Genomic DNA, 19,233 nt, shown 5'->3' on the forward strand with positions numbered 1-19,233 from the left:
TTGTTAATGGAAAATTTACACAAGTAACAGGAGGTAAACTTTGCATTTCTTAATATCAGGCCTTGTTTAATAAAGTGTCTTTAGAAGAATTGGTTTAGCATACAAAATAAAGAAAAGGCATACATTGTAAATGAATTCCACTGTTTGAATATGTTTGTTTGCACTGATCATTCACTTGTAAATAAAATAAAAATTTCTATTGGCCACCATTGGCCATTTCACATGCAGCTGCATGCTCTCTTTGGACATTAGATAGCACACTTAGGGGTTGATTTACTAAAGGTAAATATACTGTGCACTGCAAGTGCAGTTACTTTATATCCGAGGGGAAACTCTGCTGATTTCTTTCATTAATTCATGCAAGCAAAAATGCTGTTTTTTCTTTTCTTTGCTTGTTCCCCTCAGATCTAGAGCAACTGCACTTTCAGTGTACTTCCAAGTGCACTTGCAGTGCACAGCCTATTTGCCTTTAGAAAATCAACCCCTTAGTTCTTATTGGTGGAACTTTGCAGCTCACTCCATTTGTTGCTTGGAATTTCTTTTATATAGATTTTGTTTTTAAATGTTTGTGTATAATACAGTCAAAATATGGTATTTGGATCATCATCAGGTTAGCTTCTGTGTTAATGGATACCTATGGAGAAATGATTTCTGTTGGTGAAAGGGGTCAGGCTAAATGTGTGAGTAACGTAGTCTTCAATGAATTGTACTTGTCCTCTTTTATGACCTCCAAGTAGTCAAATCCACGTAACCCAAAAGGGATAACAGGCGCATGGTGTGGTATTTAATAGAAAGATAAGTAGTAACTCACAATGAGCCTGCTTTTATATTCTAAGAGTGAGTTACTACTTATCTTAAATACCTTCGCAAATCCACGTAACCCACCCATTTATTCAAGTGCCACTATCTCATTTGGAGCCAATCAGTCACTTTTCCAATGCAGAGGTCTTTAGTCTTGTGGTTTTGCTTTGTTAGGAACTTTGGAATTACATTCTAACAATTTTTTTTATTAATGTCGATAGTATGTCGTAAATGTCTGTTAGCCGCTTTTGTCTTTCCCTTTCTCTGTTATGTGGAAGGTATTTGGGACTCCATTAACATGATATGATTAAGGCCAGGTGTTTACCAAAACATGTAGACTTAATTAGTTGTTTTTATCCTATTTGATGTTGCAATAAAGAAGACCTATTTTGTATGTTACAAATGAGTGCTAGAATTACTGTCTGTGTACTTTAGTGTTTGTGTCAGATAAGCACAAGGCAGACTTTAAAAACCTGGTTGACAGAGTATCTTAATTAAGCATTGCCCCATTAAGGATTCTTGATAAATCCTATACAGTATATGCCCTGGACGTGGCTGAAAGGCTGATAAACAATTGAGATTAAGAAATACAAGGTACAATTTCTGGAGTTTTGAAGCAATAACAGAGCACTGTGTCTGTTTTTCGCTTTCATTTGCAGACTGGTCCTCCGGAGGCTGAAGATGAGCTGACGGACACCGAAGATAATGAAGAAGAAGATTTAGGCGTCATGGAAGATCAGCGTGGTGTAATCCTCCACCTTATCTCACAGCTCAAGCTTGGAATGGATCTTACCAAGGTATGCAAAGGGGATTCTGCTTTATTGCTCCCATTCTCCAGCTAGTTTTCACCTCAACTGAAATGAAGTAATTCGATAATGTTATTTCCTTGGTAACGAGATTAGAATTATTTTTATCTCGTTAGTGGTGTCAATTGAAACCTGGAACTGGATTTAACTTACTTGATTTGTTTTGACCATTATTGACTATGTTAGCTGATATCCCATATCTCTCTGGAACAGGAAGTATCACATCCCTTCATCCCACTTTGTAAGGTTTATATTTAAATCTAAAAATCAATCACAAAGATCTATTTATGCCTACTTACACACTTTTTTCATTTTTTTTTCCATGGACTTAAAGCATAGTCTTAATTTACTTAGCCCTTTTTTATTTTATTTTTACATTTTAGGACTGTATTTGGCTATGAGTTGAGTTGTTTCCTTCTATTCAGTTCAAATGACACCATTATCAGGATGAACATACTTAAAATTTGTATTTAAAGACTACATAGGTCTGAGTTATGTTTAGCGTTAGAGAGAGAACTGGGATAGTGCTGGGAACCTGTTAACGGCTAAGGGTAAATGTTTTGGGGAAAGTTAGAGTCCACTAAAGGCAAACTTTGTTTTTAGTTTTAGATATGGGGAGAGGTATTACAACACCTTTCAGATGTCTATTGCTCCATGTGTCCACTATCATGCATTCATTCATTCGCCCTGTTTACCGTTATCTCAGAGAGTAAAAGTGAAAGAAAATTATATGTTTTGGTTGTCACCAGAACAGAAATAAAGAAGAAATTTTCCAGTTTCCTCTCACTTCCTGTTTTGGCTATGGGACAGGAACTAAAGTGAAATCTCCCCAATGGGACACAGATGGCAAAACCTGTAACCTTCATTTACGCTATCCAAAATGAAAAAAAGATATATTTCCTTTGGTTTAAGAGATAAAGCCTTACTTTAGGGGTTAGATAAAACGTTTAGGTAGAAAGAGTGGTAAGTTTTATAGAGGTGTTTTACTGGCAGGATCACTTATGTCTTTATCCTAAGGGCTAATACTACTACTGTCATGCTACTAGCACTGAAAAGCCAGTTTAATAATACCTACCTACATTACGTATGATATAGGTCTAAGCATGTGAGAGCAGACAGTACCAACTTAGCTCTCACACTCAGGTCTACGCATTAGTCTGAAACACATTCTTGCTTCTGGGCTATGGAACAAAGCAGGCCACCATGTTGTTTACTTAGTATGGTTTTAGCTGTTTGATAGTAAAGAAAACACTGCCAGAAAGTAAAGCAGGCCATAGATAATGCTATTTTATTTCCTGCAAACACGAGTTGCAGTAAAGAAAGTCACTTGATTCTCCTATTGACACTGTCCGTGTTGATGGGGCATCCACATCCAGTGTATACAGTCCTCCACTCACTCCGACGGGAATACCTTAGACCTTGTCTTCTCTCACCATTGCACTCCCTATGACCTCACAAACACCCTCTTTCCCCTCTCTGATCACAATCTCATCACCTTCACAGTCTCCTCGTCCTCTAACAACTATCCCTCCAAACAGCAAACAATTACCAGCAGAAATCTCCGAAACTTGAACCCGGCTCCCTTCCACACTGCAACTGACCAACTCTATGACAGTATCAATCCCCTGTCCTGCCCTGACCTGGCCACTGCGGTCTACAACAATTCACTTTCATCCGTTTTAGACTTGCTTGCTCCCCTAACAACACGAAGCATCAGGCCCCGACCGCTACAACCTTGGCAGACTGACCACACCAGAAATCTCAAACGACACAGTCACGCGCTGCAGCGATTATGGCATAAAACCAAATCCCACCAAGCGTTCACCTGATATAAATCTGCCTTCTTAACATACACTTCCTCCCTTCACGCTGCTAAACAAGCCTACTTTGTCACTCTCATTAATACGTTCTCTTCCAGTCCTCGTCGGCTCTTCTCTACTTTTAACTCTCTACTTTCTCCGCCTATACCTAGCACCTCACTCACTGCCCATGAAATTGCATACCACTTCAAAAACAAGATTGACGCAATTCGTAGGGACATCGCCACTACACAGACATCCACCCCACCTAGCCCGCCTCACCACCTGCCCCCTGGACCCTGTCCCCTCACAACTCCTTCGGTCACCCCCCTCTTCCATCCTATGCTCCCTCACTCACATCTTCAATCTTTCCCTCTCTACAGGTGCCTTCCCCTCCCCTCTAAAGCACGCATACATCACTCCCATACTTAAAAAACCCTCCGTGGACCCCACCAACCTGAACAACCTAAGACCCATCTCCCTGCTGCCATTTACCTCTAAACTCCTAGAACGCTTAGTCTACAATCGTTTGAGCTCCCACCTCACCGACAACAACCTTCTCGACCCTTTGCAGTCTGGCTTTCGCCCTCTACACTCCATTGAAACTGTCCTACTGAAACTCTCTAATGATCTACTAACTGCTAAAACCAACGGCCACTATTCACTACTCCTACTTCTCAACCTCTTTGTGGCTTTTAATATGGTTGACCATCCCCTCCTCCTCAAAAAAGTACACTCTCTCGGCCTCAGAGACTCTGCTCTTTCCTGGTTCTCCACCTATCTATCGCAGCGCTCCTTCAATGTTACCTATAATGCTGCCTCCTCCTGTTCACTCCCTCTCTCTGTAGGGGTCCCTCAAGGTTCTGTCCTTGGACCCCTTCTCTTCCCCATCTACACCTTTTCCCTTGGTCACTTAATAAACTCCCAAGGCTTCAATTACCATCTCTATGCTGATGACACGCAAATCTATCTGTCTACCCCTCACCTCACCCCTTCAGTCTCCACTCGCATCACTAGCCTACTAAGTGACATATCAGCTTGGATGTCACTCCTCTTCCTCAAACTCAATCTTTCCAAAACTGAGCTCTTAGTATCCCCCCCAGCCCGTGCCACCTCCACTGACTTCACCGTAAATATCGATAACACAATCATCAGTCCATGCCCTCATGCCAGGGTACTAGGTGTAATCCTAGACTCCCATCTGTCCTTCCATCCCCAGATCCAATCGCTGACAAAATCGTGTAGACTTCACCTCCGCAACATCTCCAAGATACGACCGTTCCTAACCCCAGAAACCACTAAGCAACTTATTCACTCCCTTGTCATATCACGCCTCGACTATTGTAACTCCCTCCTCATTGGCCTACCTCATCGCAGGCTATCCCCACTCCAGTCTATCATGAATGCTGCTGCCAGACTCATCCACCTTACTAACCATTCTGTATCTGCCACTCCTCTCTGCCAATCCCTCCACTGGCTCCCAGTTGCCCAACGGATAAAATTCAAAACACTAACAATGACATATAAAGCCATCCACAACACTGCCCCAAATTACATAACTGATCTTGTCTCTAAATATAACCCAAACTGTACTCTCTGCTCCTTGCAAGACCTCCTACTCTCTAGCTCCCTTATCTCCTCTTCCCATGCTCGTCTCCAGGACTTCTCCAGGGCGTCCCCCATCCTCTGGAACTCCCTACCCCAATCTATCAGACTATCGCCTACTCTACTTACTTTTAGGCGATCACTGAAAACCTATCTCTTCAGGGAAGCCTATCCCGCCCTCTGCTAATACTGGAATCCTCTACTCTTCCACCCACTCCATCCCCCACAGTTATTACCTATTGTACCATTCACCCCTCCCTCCTAGATTGTAAGCTCCAAGGAGCAGGGCCCTCAAATCCCTCTTGTATTGTTACTGTAATGTCTCCCACTATAATGTAAAGCGCTGAGCAAACCGTTGGCGCTATATAAATCCTGTATAATAATAACAATAATAATAATCCCTCTCACAAGGCTATTGTGTTCTCTGGGCAGGGCTTGCGGGGAGCCATCCCTGCCAGGAGAACACAGTGGTTATTGATAGTTGCTATAGCCGCTGGCAGCAATCGCATGTACAAATCCAACATGCTGGTTGTACCAAAGTTGTATAACAATTGAATTGGGTGCAATCAGCTTGTCCATAGATGGTTCAAATCTCAGCCAGTTCCTGCTGAACCGGCCAAGATTCGAACCAGCTATGGCAGGTTTAAACCTTTAATACAGAAGATTTGAATGGGGTGTTGTCTTTAACATCTCTAAATGGGTCTGAATCATGTTCCTATATGTTTAAAAAGCTAAAAATACAATTTAAACTTTTGTCTTTTTTTTAATTTATTTTAATTGCTAACATAATAAATAGTGATGATGTCATTTAAGTTGCTTTAATTGTGAGGACATAATCATACTTAACAGTGTTCAATATTTCCCACAGTTTGGATAGGTAATACCTGCTGCTTATTGTATTCAAGAGTTTCATCCAATAATAGTATGGTGCTGTGCTTGGAAAAAATAATGGCTATCTATACTCATGTGGATTCAGTGATTACCCCCCCCCCTTTCAAAAGGTGTGTTGAGAACTGGAGGTCATTGAGACCTGTGGTTTTCAACCTGTTATTGGATTGGGAACTTAACTGTTCCCTCCCTAACTCATGAATTTCATAAGAATTACCAGATACAATAGGAAATAGGGTTTGACAGAACTAAGTTATTGTAGATATAGAGTACCATATTTTATATCGCCTAATGTCTATCAGTAGGCTGTGGAGAACACAGCCCACTGGGGTGTAGACACAGGGACGGTATGGTATTTCCACGTCCATAAGTAATCTACAATCTAGTCACAGCAGGGTAAGTAGGAAAAACAAGAAACACATCTGTTATGGAGTCATATTCCCTGTTACTAGAAAAATCATGCTTTCTTGAGAGCAATTCTTTTTTGCATAAAGTCAAAAAAGACCATTGACTGAGCCATTTAATATTGAAGACACGTCATCTCTTCTCTATGTTTGATTTCAGCACCAGCAACCCAGCACTAATTTTGGAGCACTTTTAGAAAATAAGTGCATATTACAAAGTTTCCTTTTAAATTAGGACTATAGACAAAACTTTTTTTTTATTTTGGATAGCGCAAGGGAGCGGTATAATCCTTGTCAGATTTTTTTTCACCATCTCTGTCCCATTGCAGGGGTTTCTCTTCACTTCCTGTCCCATAGCCAAACAGGAAGTGAGAGAATATCCCTGCAAATTAAGAATTTTTGGCTGACCCCCAGGTGACCAGAGCTAGTGTCCCCAATGAAAGATTTCCCTGCTATTACTTTTCTGGGGACAACCCAAAATTTGGGATTTTCTTTTACTGTCACTTTCAGTGATAGTGGTAAACAGAAAAAATACAGTCAGGTCCATAAATATTGGGACATTTTCCCTTCAGTTTTGTCTTCAGCAAGTGAAATGCATGCTCAATCGGATTCAGGTCAGGTGATTGACTTGGCCATTGCATAACATACCAATTCTTTCCCTTAAAAAACTCTTTGGTTGCTTTTGCAGTATGCTTTGGGTCATTGTCCATCTGCACTGTGAAGCAGCGTCCAATGAGTTCTGAAGCATTTGGCTGAATATGAGCAGATAATATTGCCAGAAACACTTCAGAATTCATCCTGCTGCTTTTGTCAGCAGTCACATCATCAATAAATACAAGAGAACCAGTTCCATTGGCAGCCATACATGCCCACGCCATGACACTACCACCACCATGCTTCACTGATGAGGTGGTATGCTTAGGATCATGAGCAGTTCCTTTCCTTCTCCATACTCTTCTCTTCCCATCACTCTGGTACAAGTTGATCTTGGTCTCATCTGTCCATAGGATGTTGTTCCAGAACTGTGAAGGCTTTTTTAGATGTCGTTTAGCAAACTCTAATCTGGCCTTCCTGTTTTTGAGGCTCACCAATGGTTTACATCTTGTGGTGAACCCTCTGTATTCAGTCTGGTGAAGTCTTCTCTTGATTGCTGACTTTGACACACATACACCTACCTCCTGGAGAGTGTTCTTGATCTGGCCAACTGTTGTGAAGGGTGTTTTCTTCACCAGGGAAAGAATTCTTAGGTCATCCACCACAGTTGTTTTCCATGGTCTTCCGGGCCTTTTGGTGTTGCTGAGCTCACCGATGCGTTCCTTCTTTTTAAGAATGTTCCAAACAGTTGTTTTGGCCATGCCTAATGTTTTTGCTATCTCTCTGATGGGTTTGTTTTGTTTTTTCAGCCTAATGATGGTTTGCTTCACTGATAGCTCTTTGGATCTCATCTTGAGAATTGACAGCAACAGATTCCAAATGCAAATAGCACACTTGAAATGAACTCTGGACCTTTTATCTGCTCATTGTAATTGGGATAATGAGTGAATAACACACACCTGGCCATGAAACAGCTGAGAAGCCAATTGTCCCATTACTTTTGGTCCCTTAACAAGTGGGAGGCACATATACAAACTGTTGTAATTCCTACACCGTTCACCTGATTTGGATGTAAATACCCTCAAATTAAAGCTGACAGTCTGCAGTTAAAGCACATCTTGTTCGTTTCATTTCAAATCCATTGTGTGGTGTATGGAGCCAAAAATGATAGAATTGTGTCGATGTCCCAATATTTATGGACCTGACTGTAAAGAAGGTGATCTTCTCCATCGGGTACACAGACAACAATAAAAACTGATATGGGTATCTGCCTTCCTTTAAGGAAAGTTGTCATGAGAGAGATATGCTGGCCTCTCTTTCTGAAAATTCACTTGTGTGAAGAACTGAGAAGGGATCTGATACCCCAGTGCAAATTGGCCTACAGTACAGTATATATTTACCACTTGAGCCCCAGAGGATTTACCCCCCTTAATGACCAGGCCTTTTTTTGCTGTTTGGCGCTGCACTAATTCAAATGATAATTGCGCGGTCATGCAATGCTGTACCCAAACAAAATTTACGTCCTTTTTTTCACACAAATAGAGCTTTCTTTTGGTGGTATTTGATCACCTGTGCGCTTTTTATTTTTTGCGCTATAAACAAAAAAACCACGAAAATTTTGAAAAAAAACAATATTTTCTACTTTCAGCTATAAAAAATATATCGTAAACTCAAAGTTAGTCATAAATTTAAGCCAAAATGTATTCTGCTACATGTTTTTGGTAAAAAAATCCCAATAAGTGTATATTGATTGCTTTGTGTGAAAGTTATAGCGTCTACAAACTATCGTATAGATGCTGTAATTTATGCCTTTTTGTGCTATACAGCGCTGCACTAATTCAAATGATAATTACGCGGTCATGCAATGCTGTACCCAAACGAAATTTACGTCCTTTTTTTCACACAAATAGAGCTTTCTTTTGGTGGTATTTGATCACCTGTGCGCTTTTTATTTTTTGCGCTATTAACAAAAAAACCACAAAAATTTGGAAAAAAAACAATATTTTCTACTTTCAGCTATAAAAAATATATCGTAAACTCAAAGTTAGTCATAAATTTAAGCCAAAATGTATTCTGCTACATGTTTTTGGTAAAAAAAATCCCAATAAGTGTATATTGATTGCTTTGTGTGAAAGTTATAGCGTCTACAAACTATGGTATAGATACTGTAATTTATGCCTTTTTTTGCTATACAGCGCTGCACTAACTCAAATGATAATTGCGCAGTCATGCAATGCTGCACCCAAACAAAAATTACGTCCTTTTTTTCACACAAATAGAGCTTTCTTTTGGTGGTATTTGATCACCTGTGCGCTTTTTATTTTTTGCGCTATAAACAAAAAAACCACAAAAATTTTGAAAAAAAACAATATTTTCTACTTTCAGCTATAAAAAATATATCGTAAACTCAAAGTTAGTCATAAATTTAAGCCAAAATGTATTCTGCTACATGTTTTTGGTAAAAAAAATCCCGTGCATTAGCGGGCAAACTGGCGCTATCTAGGAGGGGCGCTAACACTATCGGAAGTCACCAGTGACACTAATACAGTGATCAGTAAAAATCTGTTCACTGTAATCAATGACACTGGTGACAGGGCAGTGAAGGGGTTAACTGGGGGGGGGGGAGGGGGCGATCAAGGGGTTAAATGGGATTTCTGATGCACTAGCGGGCAAACTGGCGCTATCTGGGAGGGGCGCTAACACTATCGGAAGTCGCCAGCGACACTGATACAGTGATCAGTAAAAATTGGTTCACTGATCAGTGACACTGGTGACAGGGCAGTGAAGGGGTTAACTGGAGGGGGGGTGATCAAGGGGTTAAACGGGATTACTGGTGTACTGGCGGGCAATCTGGCGCTATCTGGGAGGGGCGCTAACACTATCGGAAGTCACCAGCGACACTGATACAGTGATCAGTAAAAATCGGTTCACTGATCAGTGACACTGGTGACAGGGCAGTGAATGGGTTAACTGGGGGGGGGGGAGATTAAGGGGTTAAATGGGATTACTGGTGTACTAGCGGGCAATCTGGCGCTATCTGGGAGGGGCGCTAACACTATCGGAAGTCGCCAGCGACACTGATACAGTGATCAGTAAAAATTGGTTCACTGATCAGTGACACTGGTGACAGGGCAGTGAAGGGGTTAACTGGGGGGGGTGATCAAGGGGTTAAACGGGATTACTGGTGTACTGGCGGGCAAACTGGCCCTATCTGGGAGGGGCGCTAACACTATCGGAAGTCGCCAGCGACACTGATACAGTGATCAGTAAAAATTGGTTCACTGATCAGTGACACTGGTGACAGGGCAGTGAAGGGGTTAACTGGGGGGGGGGGCGATCAAGGGGTTAAACGGGATTACTGGTGTACTGGCGGGCAAGCTGGCGCTATCTGGGAGGGGCGCTAACTCTATCGGAAGTCGCCAGCGACACTGATACAGTGATCAGTAAAAATTGGTTCACTGATCAGTGACACTGGGTGACAGGGCAGTGAAGGGTTTAACTGGAGGGGGGGCGATCAAGGGGTTAAACGGGATTACTGGTGTACTGGCGGGCAATCTGGCGCTATCTGGGAGGGGCGCTAACTCTATCGGAAGTCGCCAGCGACACTGATACAGTCATCAGTAAAAATTGGTTCACTGATCAGTGACACTGGGTGACAGGGCAGTGAAGGGGTTAACTGGAGGGGGGGGGCGATCAAGGGGTTAAACGGGATTACTGGTGTACTGGCGGGCAAACTGGCGCTATCTGGGAGGGGCGCTAACTCTATCGGACGTCGCCAGCGACACTGATACAGTGATCAGTAAAAATTGGTTCACTGATCAGTGACACTGGGTGACAGGCAGTGAAGGGTTTAACTGGAGGGGGGGGGGCAATCAAGGGGTTAAACGGGATTACTGGTGTACTGGCGGGCAATCTGGCGCTATCTGGGAGGGGCGCTAACTCTATCGGAAGTCGCCAGCGACACTGATACAGTGATCAGTAAAAATTGGTTCACTGATCAGTGACACTGGGTGACAGGCAGTGAAGGGTTTAACTGGAGGGGGGGGGGCGATCAAGGGGTTAAACGGGATTACTGGTGTACTGGCGGGCAATCTGGCGCTATCTGGGAGGGGCGCTAACTCTATCGGAAGTCGCCAGCGACACTGATCAGTAAAAATCGCTTCACTGATCAGTAACACTGGTGACAGGGCAGTAAAGGGTTAACTGGAGGGGGGGGCGATCAGGGGGTTAAATGTGTCCTAGAGTGTTCTAACTGTAGTGTAGTGCTTGTGTACTCACTTTTTGGATGTCTTCTTCTCTGTCTGGAACGGAATGTGTCCAGGCAGAGAAGAATGACATCATATCCTGCCCTGTGTAAATATCAACACAGGACAGGATAGGACAGGGACCGATCATGTGATTTCAGCCAGAAATCACTGGCTGAAATCTAATGATTGATCCCTCCTGGATCAAATAGTGTCACCCGCGGGTCGGCGGGAGCGCGCGCGCGCGCCCCCTGCCGGCGAAAGTGTCGGGAGTGCGGAACCCGTTTTTAAACGTGGTTTTGCGCTCCACTGCCGCCCTGCACACGTATATACACAGTGGCAGGGCGGCAAGCGGTTATATGTTATTTGTGATTGTCAGTAAGTGTTCTTACTGTCAGTTGGGATTGCACTTGCTATGGCATGGAGGCCTTTTAAATAGATTAACATGAATACATTTTCATGCAACAATTCAGGTTTATTAACCATATATCCCCTAGATACAAGAAATAACAGTGCTTTCCAAACTATTCAACAGTGAACCAAATGTGATAACACGAGTAATCCACATATCAAAGTTCATAATGTTAAATAATCCAAATGTGTATTTTTCTCAGTGTTCATAACCGTTCATTCTCTTTTCTGTGCAAAAAAAAGTGATGATAGTGTGAATAACAGGGAATATCCGATTGCCTCTCAGGGGATCAGGAAGGAATTTTTTTCCCTCCAGGAGCAAATTGGATCATGCTTTACTGGGCTTTTTTTGCCTTCCTCTGGATCAACTGTGGGTATAGAATTTTTTTTTTTTTTTTAATGGGTGAACTGGATGGACTTTTGTCTTTTTTCAGCTAGACTAACTATGTAACTGCCAAGCTGGATGGATCCAAGCAGAGGAAAAATCCTAAAGATTGAGGTAACAAATTGCACTTACTGGATCGTATTGACCCCTTGTTTTACCAAGCGAGTCAAAAACAGCTCTCTATTTATACACTCCTGCTTCTCTGCAGCTCTCCTCCTCTTTAAATAGCCTCCTCGACTCCCACAGTGGTAGTATATCATCCAACCATATTCTCAACAGGTGACATGAGTTAGGGAAGAAAAGAACGCTCCATATAGTGAAAGCACTTTTAATAAATGATACAAACTTATAAAAGCTGCACTTACGCAATAAACCATATCTATCGTTAGGATTTTTCCTCTGCTTGGATCCATCTGGCTTGGGAGTTCTTCACACTATCAGCACTTTTTTTAAAACAGAAAGGAGAATGAACTATTATGAACACTGAGCACATACACATGTGGAGTATTCCATATTATGAACTTTGATTTGTGGATTACTCATTTTATCACATTCGGTTCACTGTTTATTAGTTTGGAAACCACTGTCATCCCTTGTATCTAGGAAATATATGGTTTGTGGCCTCTTAGTTACCAGCTACCAGCATAGAAGAAATGAAAAGGAAAGTTTTAGAATTGCACCTCCACCCAATACGTAGGGTGCAGCTTCTATTCCTATTTGGTGTGGAACATCTATTCTATTTAGAGAATAAAGTGAATAGCGCTACTACCTAATGAATTAGTTCATATGACCAGTAACCTATGTCTAATACTTTATATCAAAAAGTGCAACTGTATTAAGCAAATAACATAACAAAAAACTTACACCTTTCTGAATGCTATTTGTAATGTATCAAAAAGGGCATGTATCAAATGCTATCTTAAAGTGCAATGTGCAGAAAATTCATAATATATATAAAAATGAATTAAAATCAATATGCTAATTATCCAAAAACACAAAATCCAAACATTTCTCCATGCAAGACTTTAAAAAAAAAACACAAACCAGTATCCTATATAAAGATCCAATGTGAGATGAAATAATTCTGTATAATGTGACAGGGATTCTTCACAAAATCTTTCTTTGTCACCCAATAGTGCTCTCCACCAGCACATATACTACGTGAACTCACCAGAGAGAATTGTGAAATTCATATATAGAAAACATTATTTTCTGCACACAAAGGTTGTACACAATGTCATTGAGCTCCTTTTAGGATGTTTTTTTTCAAATGAATGGCTTTTATAGGTGTAATGAGTGTAAAGCATATAGAATGACTATAAAAGAAAAGAGAAATATGAGTAAATTTATCTCAACACAGACAAAGAGGGAATATGAAATAAAACAACTGATTACTTGCGACTCCTCCCATGTGGTGTACGTGTTGGAATATCTGTGCCGGGCAAAATATGTGGGTAGAACGACAAGGAAACTGAAGACTAGGATAAGAGAGCATATTATTAACATAAAAAATGGTTTTGATAAACACAGTGTTTCAAGACACTTTATTTTTAAACATAATAAGGATCCTAGCTTACTGACGTGGAATGGGGTAAATAAGATTACTAGCCATTGAGGGAGAAAGATATTTTGAAAGAAGTATCTAAAAGGGAAAATAAATGGATATACGAATTGGATACTTTACCAACAGGGGAGTTAAATATAGATATGGATTTAAATTGCTTTTGACTGATTTTTAAAAAGTTTTTTGGGATTACATTACATCCTTTACTATAGAAAATATTATGTATATGAATAAGGAATAAACCCAGCTCAAAAAAATTAAAGGAAAACACATCTCAATGGGGAAAAATATCATGCTGGATATCTATACTGATATGGACTGGGTAATGTGTTAGGAACTCAAGGATACCCCATTGTTTGATTTAAATAAAAAGTATCAACCTACAGAAGAACGAATTCAAAGACACTCCGAAAATCAAAGTGAGAAAATGATGCATCAGGCTAATCCATTTTGCTGAAATTTCATTACAGCAACTCAAAATGGTACTCAGTAGTTTGTATGGCCCCACGTGCTTGTATGCATGCCTGACAACGTCAGGACATGCTCCTAATGAGATGATGGATGGTGTCCTGGGACATCACGGAGCTCCTGGGCAGTCTGAGGTGCAACCTGGTGGCATTGGATGGACCAAAACATGATATCTCAGAGGTATTCTATTAGATTTAGGTCAGGCGAGCGTGGGGGCCATTCAGTGGTATCAATTCCTTCATCTTCCAGGAACTGCCTGCATACTCTTGCCACATGAGGTCTGGGCATTGTTGTACACCAGGAGGAACCCAGGACTCACTGCATCAGCGTAGAGTCTGACAATGGGTCCAAGAATTTCATCCCGATACCTAATGGCAGTCAGGGTGCTACTGTCTAGCCTGTAGAGATCTGTGCATCCCTCCATGGATATGCCTCCCCAGACCATCACTGACCCACCACCAAAACGGTCATGCTGAACAATGTTACAGGCAGCATAATGTTCTTCGCCCTGCTCTAGACCCTTCCACGTCTGTCACATGTGCTCAGGGTGAACCTGCTCTCTTCTGTGAAAAGTGCAGGACTCCAGTGGCAGACCTGCCAATTCTGTTGTTCAGTGGCAAATGCCAATCGAACTCTATGGTGCCGGGCAGTGAGCACAGGGCCCACTAGAGGACGTCAGGCCCTCAGGCCACCCTCATGAAGTCTGTTTCTGATTGTTTGGTCAGTGACATTCACACCAGTGGCCTTCTGGAGGTAATTTTGTAGGGCTCTAGCAGTGCTCATTCTGTCCTTCCTTGCACAAAGGAGCAGATACCAGTTCTGCTGATGGGTTAAGGACCTTCTACGGCCCTGTCCAGCTCTCCTAGTTTAACTGCCTGTCTCCTGGAATCGCCTCCATGCTCTTCAGACTGTGCTGGGAGACACAGCAAACCTTCTGGCAATGGCACGTATTTATATGCCATCCTGGAGGAATTGGACTGCCTGTGCAACCTCTGTAGGGTTCAGGTATCGCCTCATGATAGTGACACTGACCCTAGCCAAATGCAAAACTAGTGAAAAACAGACAGAAAAGATGAGAAGGGAAAAAAATGTCAGTGGCCTCCACCTGTAAAACCATTACTGTTTTGGGGGTCATCTCATTGTTGCCCGTTTAGTGCACTTGTTAATTTCATTAACACCAAAGCAGCTGAAACTGATGAACACCCCCCTCTGCTATTTGACCAGATCAATATTCCTGGAGTTTAATTGACTTGATGCTATTCTCTGGTTAAAAACTGCTCCTTTTTTGAGCAGTGTATTTTAGGTATGTTCATTATTATGTTGGACTAGAGTGCTTCCTTATGGTGGCGCAGCTCTTTTAAAAATCACAACCATGTTTGCGATGGCTCTGTGGAGGATCGGCTCCATCATACAGTTAATTCATACTGTGTAAACTTTATTTTAAATAAAATGAAAATTTAATTTGAAAATTCTGGTACTGAAACTGAAATTTCAGCATGCACTTGGCCGACAACTGAAACGGGCAGTTTTTTTAAAAAAATTTTTTACATTTATTTAATGTGGCTGGCGTTTTTGCACTGAAATCACTAGATGTTCTTGCATTGAAGTCAATGGGACATTTTTTTTTAGTGCTAAAAAAAAACGCTAAAAAATGCAAATGTAAAAAAACGCGTCAAAACAGCACTAAACGCTACTGCAAAAACGCTGAAATGTTTTTAACGTGACTTTACACAGCTAACGTTACCATCGTTATTAAAATGCCCAGTGTGCATGGAGCTTAAGTTTGTATGTTGGCAGAAACCCCATGTTTTTAGAAAATGTCAGAAAACCAAAATAATTGCGTTAGAACATACAAATGTTTTAAAAGTGCAAATGTCACCTTTAATTGTTGTAGTCTGGATGATAGAAAAAAAATTACATTTGAATTTGTAATAATTTAAGTCCAGAAGCACTTTCCCACATGGAAGTCATCTGCACTGCACTGTATTTCTCCCCATATCTTCATATCTGTAAAATCGAGTGGCCATAGCACAGTCTTTTTCTTGCGTTATTATAGAATATCAACCTTCTATCAGTCCTATAACTAAAGTCGGCCATACACTGTGTGCACAATTGTTAGGCAAGTGAGTATTTTGACCAAATCATAATTTTTATGCATATTGTCCAACTCCCAGTTGTATAAACTTGAATGCTTATTGGATTTGAGCATAGCAGGTGATGTGTATTTGTGTAATAAGGGAGGATATGGCCTAAAGAGATCAACACTCTATATCAAGGTGTGCATAATTATTAGGCAGCTTCTTTTCCTCAGGCAAAATGGGCCAAAAAAGAGATTTAACTGACTGAAAAGTTAAAAATTGTAAAAAGTCTTTCAGAGGGATGCAGCACTCTTGAAATTACTAATTTATTGGGGCGTGATCACCGAACCATCAAACGTTTTGTTACAAATAGACAACAGAGTCACAAGAAACGTGTTGAGAAAAAAGAAGCAAATTAACTGCCAAAGATTTGAGAAAAATCAAACATGAAGTTACCAAGAATCCATTATCCTCCAGTGCTGTCATATTCCAGAACTGCAACCTACCAGGATAGCCCAGAAGTATAAGGTGTTCAGTGCTCAGAGATATGGCCACGGTAAGGAAAGCTGAAACCTGACCACCACTGAACAAGACACATAAGTTGAAATGTCAAGACTGGGCCAAGAAATATCTAGAGAGATTTTTCAAAGGTTTTATAGACTGATGAGATGAGAGTGACTCTTGATGGACCAGATGGATGGGTCTGTGGCTAGATCAGTAACGGGCCAGAGCTCCACTTTGCTTATTAAAGATGAGCTAGTTGGACCTTTCCGGGTTGAAGATGGACTCAAAATCAACTCCCGAACCTACTGCCAGTTTTTAGAAGACACTTTCTTCAAGCAGTGGTATAGGAAAAATTCTGTATCTTTCAAGAAGAACATGATATTTATGAAGGACAATGCTTCATCACATGCTCCATCACAATGCTCCGCATCAAAGTACTCCACTATGTTGCTAATCAGTAAAAGCCTTAAAAATGAAATAATAATTACATGGCCCCCTTCCTCACCTGACCTAAATTCTATTGAGAATGTGTAGGCCCTTCTTAAATGGGAGATTTACGGTGAAGGAAAACAATACACGTCTCTTAACCACCTCCCGTCCGGCCGTTGTATATAAACAGCCGGACGGTGGCACTGCAGGGACGGTGGCACTGCAGGGTCCGGTGCCCGCTGTGTCCTCCGGACACAGTGAAACACCGATCGTCGGACGGGACCTCTGTACGAGGTCCCGATCATGTGATCGCTGATTGGCCAATCAGTGATCACATGCAAAGTAGTAAGCAAGATGTCACTTGTGACATCATTGCTTACTATGTGTGAAATCTGTGAATGATTACAGAGGTCACATGGTACAAGGCTATTCACAACAGCTTTGTACCATGTGACAAGCTGTGACCAATCACAGCTCACTCAGTAGTTCTCAATGGCTGCAAGAATGCAGACAGAGAAAAGAGAAATGATTGCTTTTACATCCTATATGGGTGTAAAAGCAATCAGTGTAAAAAAAAAAAAAAAAAATCATCACCTCCCACAAGTAGTACAGTATGTAAAATAATAATAATAATAATAATATAAAAAAATAAAATAAAAATGTTTAAAAATTATAATTTTTGGTTATAAACTAATTTGGCTTATTTTTTTTTTACTAAAAAGATAATAAATTTTGGCCAGGATTTATGATGAAATATTATTTATTTGCAAAGTTTTATAAGAAAAACATTTTTTTTCAAAATTTTTGGACTTTTTCATTTACATAGCAAAAAAAAAATAAAAATCCCAGCGGTGAATTAATGCCACTAAAATAAAGTTTTATCTGTCTCAAAAAAATGGTAAAAAATTCATATGGGTACAGTGTTGCATGACCGCGCAATTGTCATTAAAAGTGTGATAGCACTGAAAGCTGAAAATTGCCCTGGACAGGAAGGGGGTAAAAGTGTCAGGACAGGAAGTGGTTAACAGTGTCTGGGAGGCTGTGGTTGCTGCTGCACAAAAAGCTGATGGTCAACAGATCAGGAAACTGACAGACTGAATGGAAGGCTTATGACTGTTATTGAAAAGAAGGGTAGCCATATTGGTCACTGATTTTTTTTTTTTTTAAATGTTAGAAACATTTATTTGTAAATTTGTTGTTTGTTTATTATTTTCACTTTAACAGGTGAAAATAAACAAGTGAGTTGGGCTAATTTTTGTTTTTCATTTAGTTGCATAATAATTCTGCACTCTAATAGTTGCCTGATAATGATGCACACACAGTCTCCTAAAAAAGCCGAAACCTCACTTTTACTTTCTTAAATTTTCAGGTTTGCGGTTTATTAACATTTCAGATTGACCGAGAGCACTGTAGTGGGCAGGCTGATTGCACCCAAGTTGATCTATCCATCAACTTGGGTACAAGTGGCATGTCAGATTTTTAGCCTGCAATTATTGCCAGCAGTTATAGCCGCTAGCGGTAATCATTATATTCTCCTGGTAGGGATGATGCCCCACGCCACCCTCCCCCCCCCCCCTTTCTGGGAGAACACGATAGCTCTGCTGGAGTGATTCCCCCATCAACACATTCAGTGTTCGAATCAAGCAATTGACTAGCAGTTGCCTGAAAAAAAAATTAAACGATTCTCCCGTCCACACATTTGAGGTGGATGGGGGGATCACTCCCGCTGAGATTTTGTTTTCTGTTGGTGGGGAGCCTTCCCAATACAAAATTTGGTGTTGCCAGTTATAGCCTGCGGCACTGATCGTTCAAGAAAAACCTGACATGCTGTATATACACAAGTCGATAGATCAACTTGTGTACAACCAACTTGCCCATACATAGATCAAAATTTGGCAGGTCCCTGTAGAACCGGACGAAATTCAATCCATGTATGTCTGGCTTAAATGAGAGTATAGAAGGGTGATGTTGCTTCCTTTTTCTGGCAGCACCCACACTCACACCCATCTCTCCTAAGTAGAAGCAAATAAAACTGATAGATTACCATTATCACAAAGACTGCTAAATCCTCATATCTGAGGCAGTGTTATTTTTTGGATAACTTGACCTCCTTGGATGAAATCTGGCAATTCCTAGGTATAGGCATAGGATAACCAGCACACCAAAGCATGCACCTATTACAACCAGCAAAGTGCACTAGGCACCCCTTTATACACATCACTATGAATTCCAGTTACTCTCAGTACACTACAT

At 41.0% G+C, this 19,233-nt stretch overlaps 1 protein-coding gene across 2 annotated transcripts in view; it reads left to right on the forward strand.

Annotated features, from left to right (window-relative positions):
• Positions 1-19,233, forward strand: part of OSBPL10 (oxysterol binding protein like 10) — a 653,617-nt gene that overhangs the window by 443,625 nt on the left and 190,759 nt on the right. For both annotated transcript variants that reach the window (XM_089690791.1, XM_089690795.1), the window contains one exon: positions 1,461-1,598. In XM_089690791.1, the coding sequence (XP_089546917.1) occupies positions 1,461-1,598 (138 nt within the window). The remainder of the gene's footprint in view (positions 1-1,460; positions 1,599-19,233) is intronic.

The sequence above is a fragment of the Staurois parvus genome, unplaced genomic scaffold (genome assembly GCF_062004578.1).
Source record: "Staurois parvus isolate SC_StPar_1 unplaced genomic scaffold, SC_StPar_1.0 ptg000021l, whole genome shotgun sequence".
Classification (NCBI taxonomy): Eukaryota; Metazoa; Chordata; class Amphibia; order Anura; family Ranidae; genus Staurois; species Staurois parvus.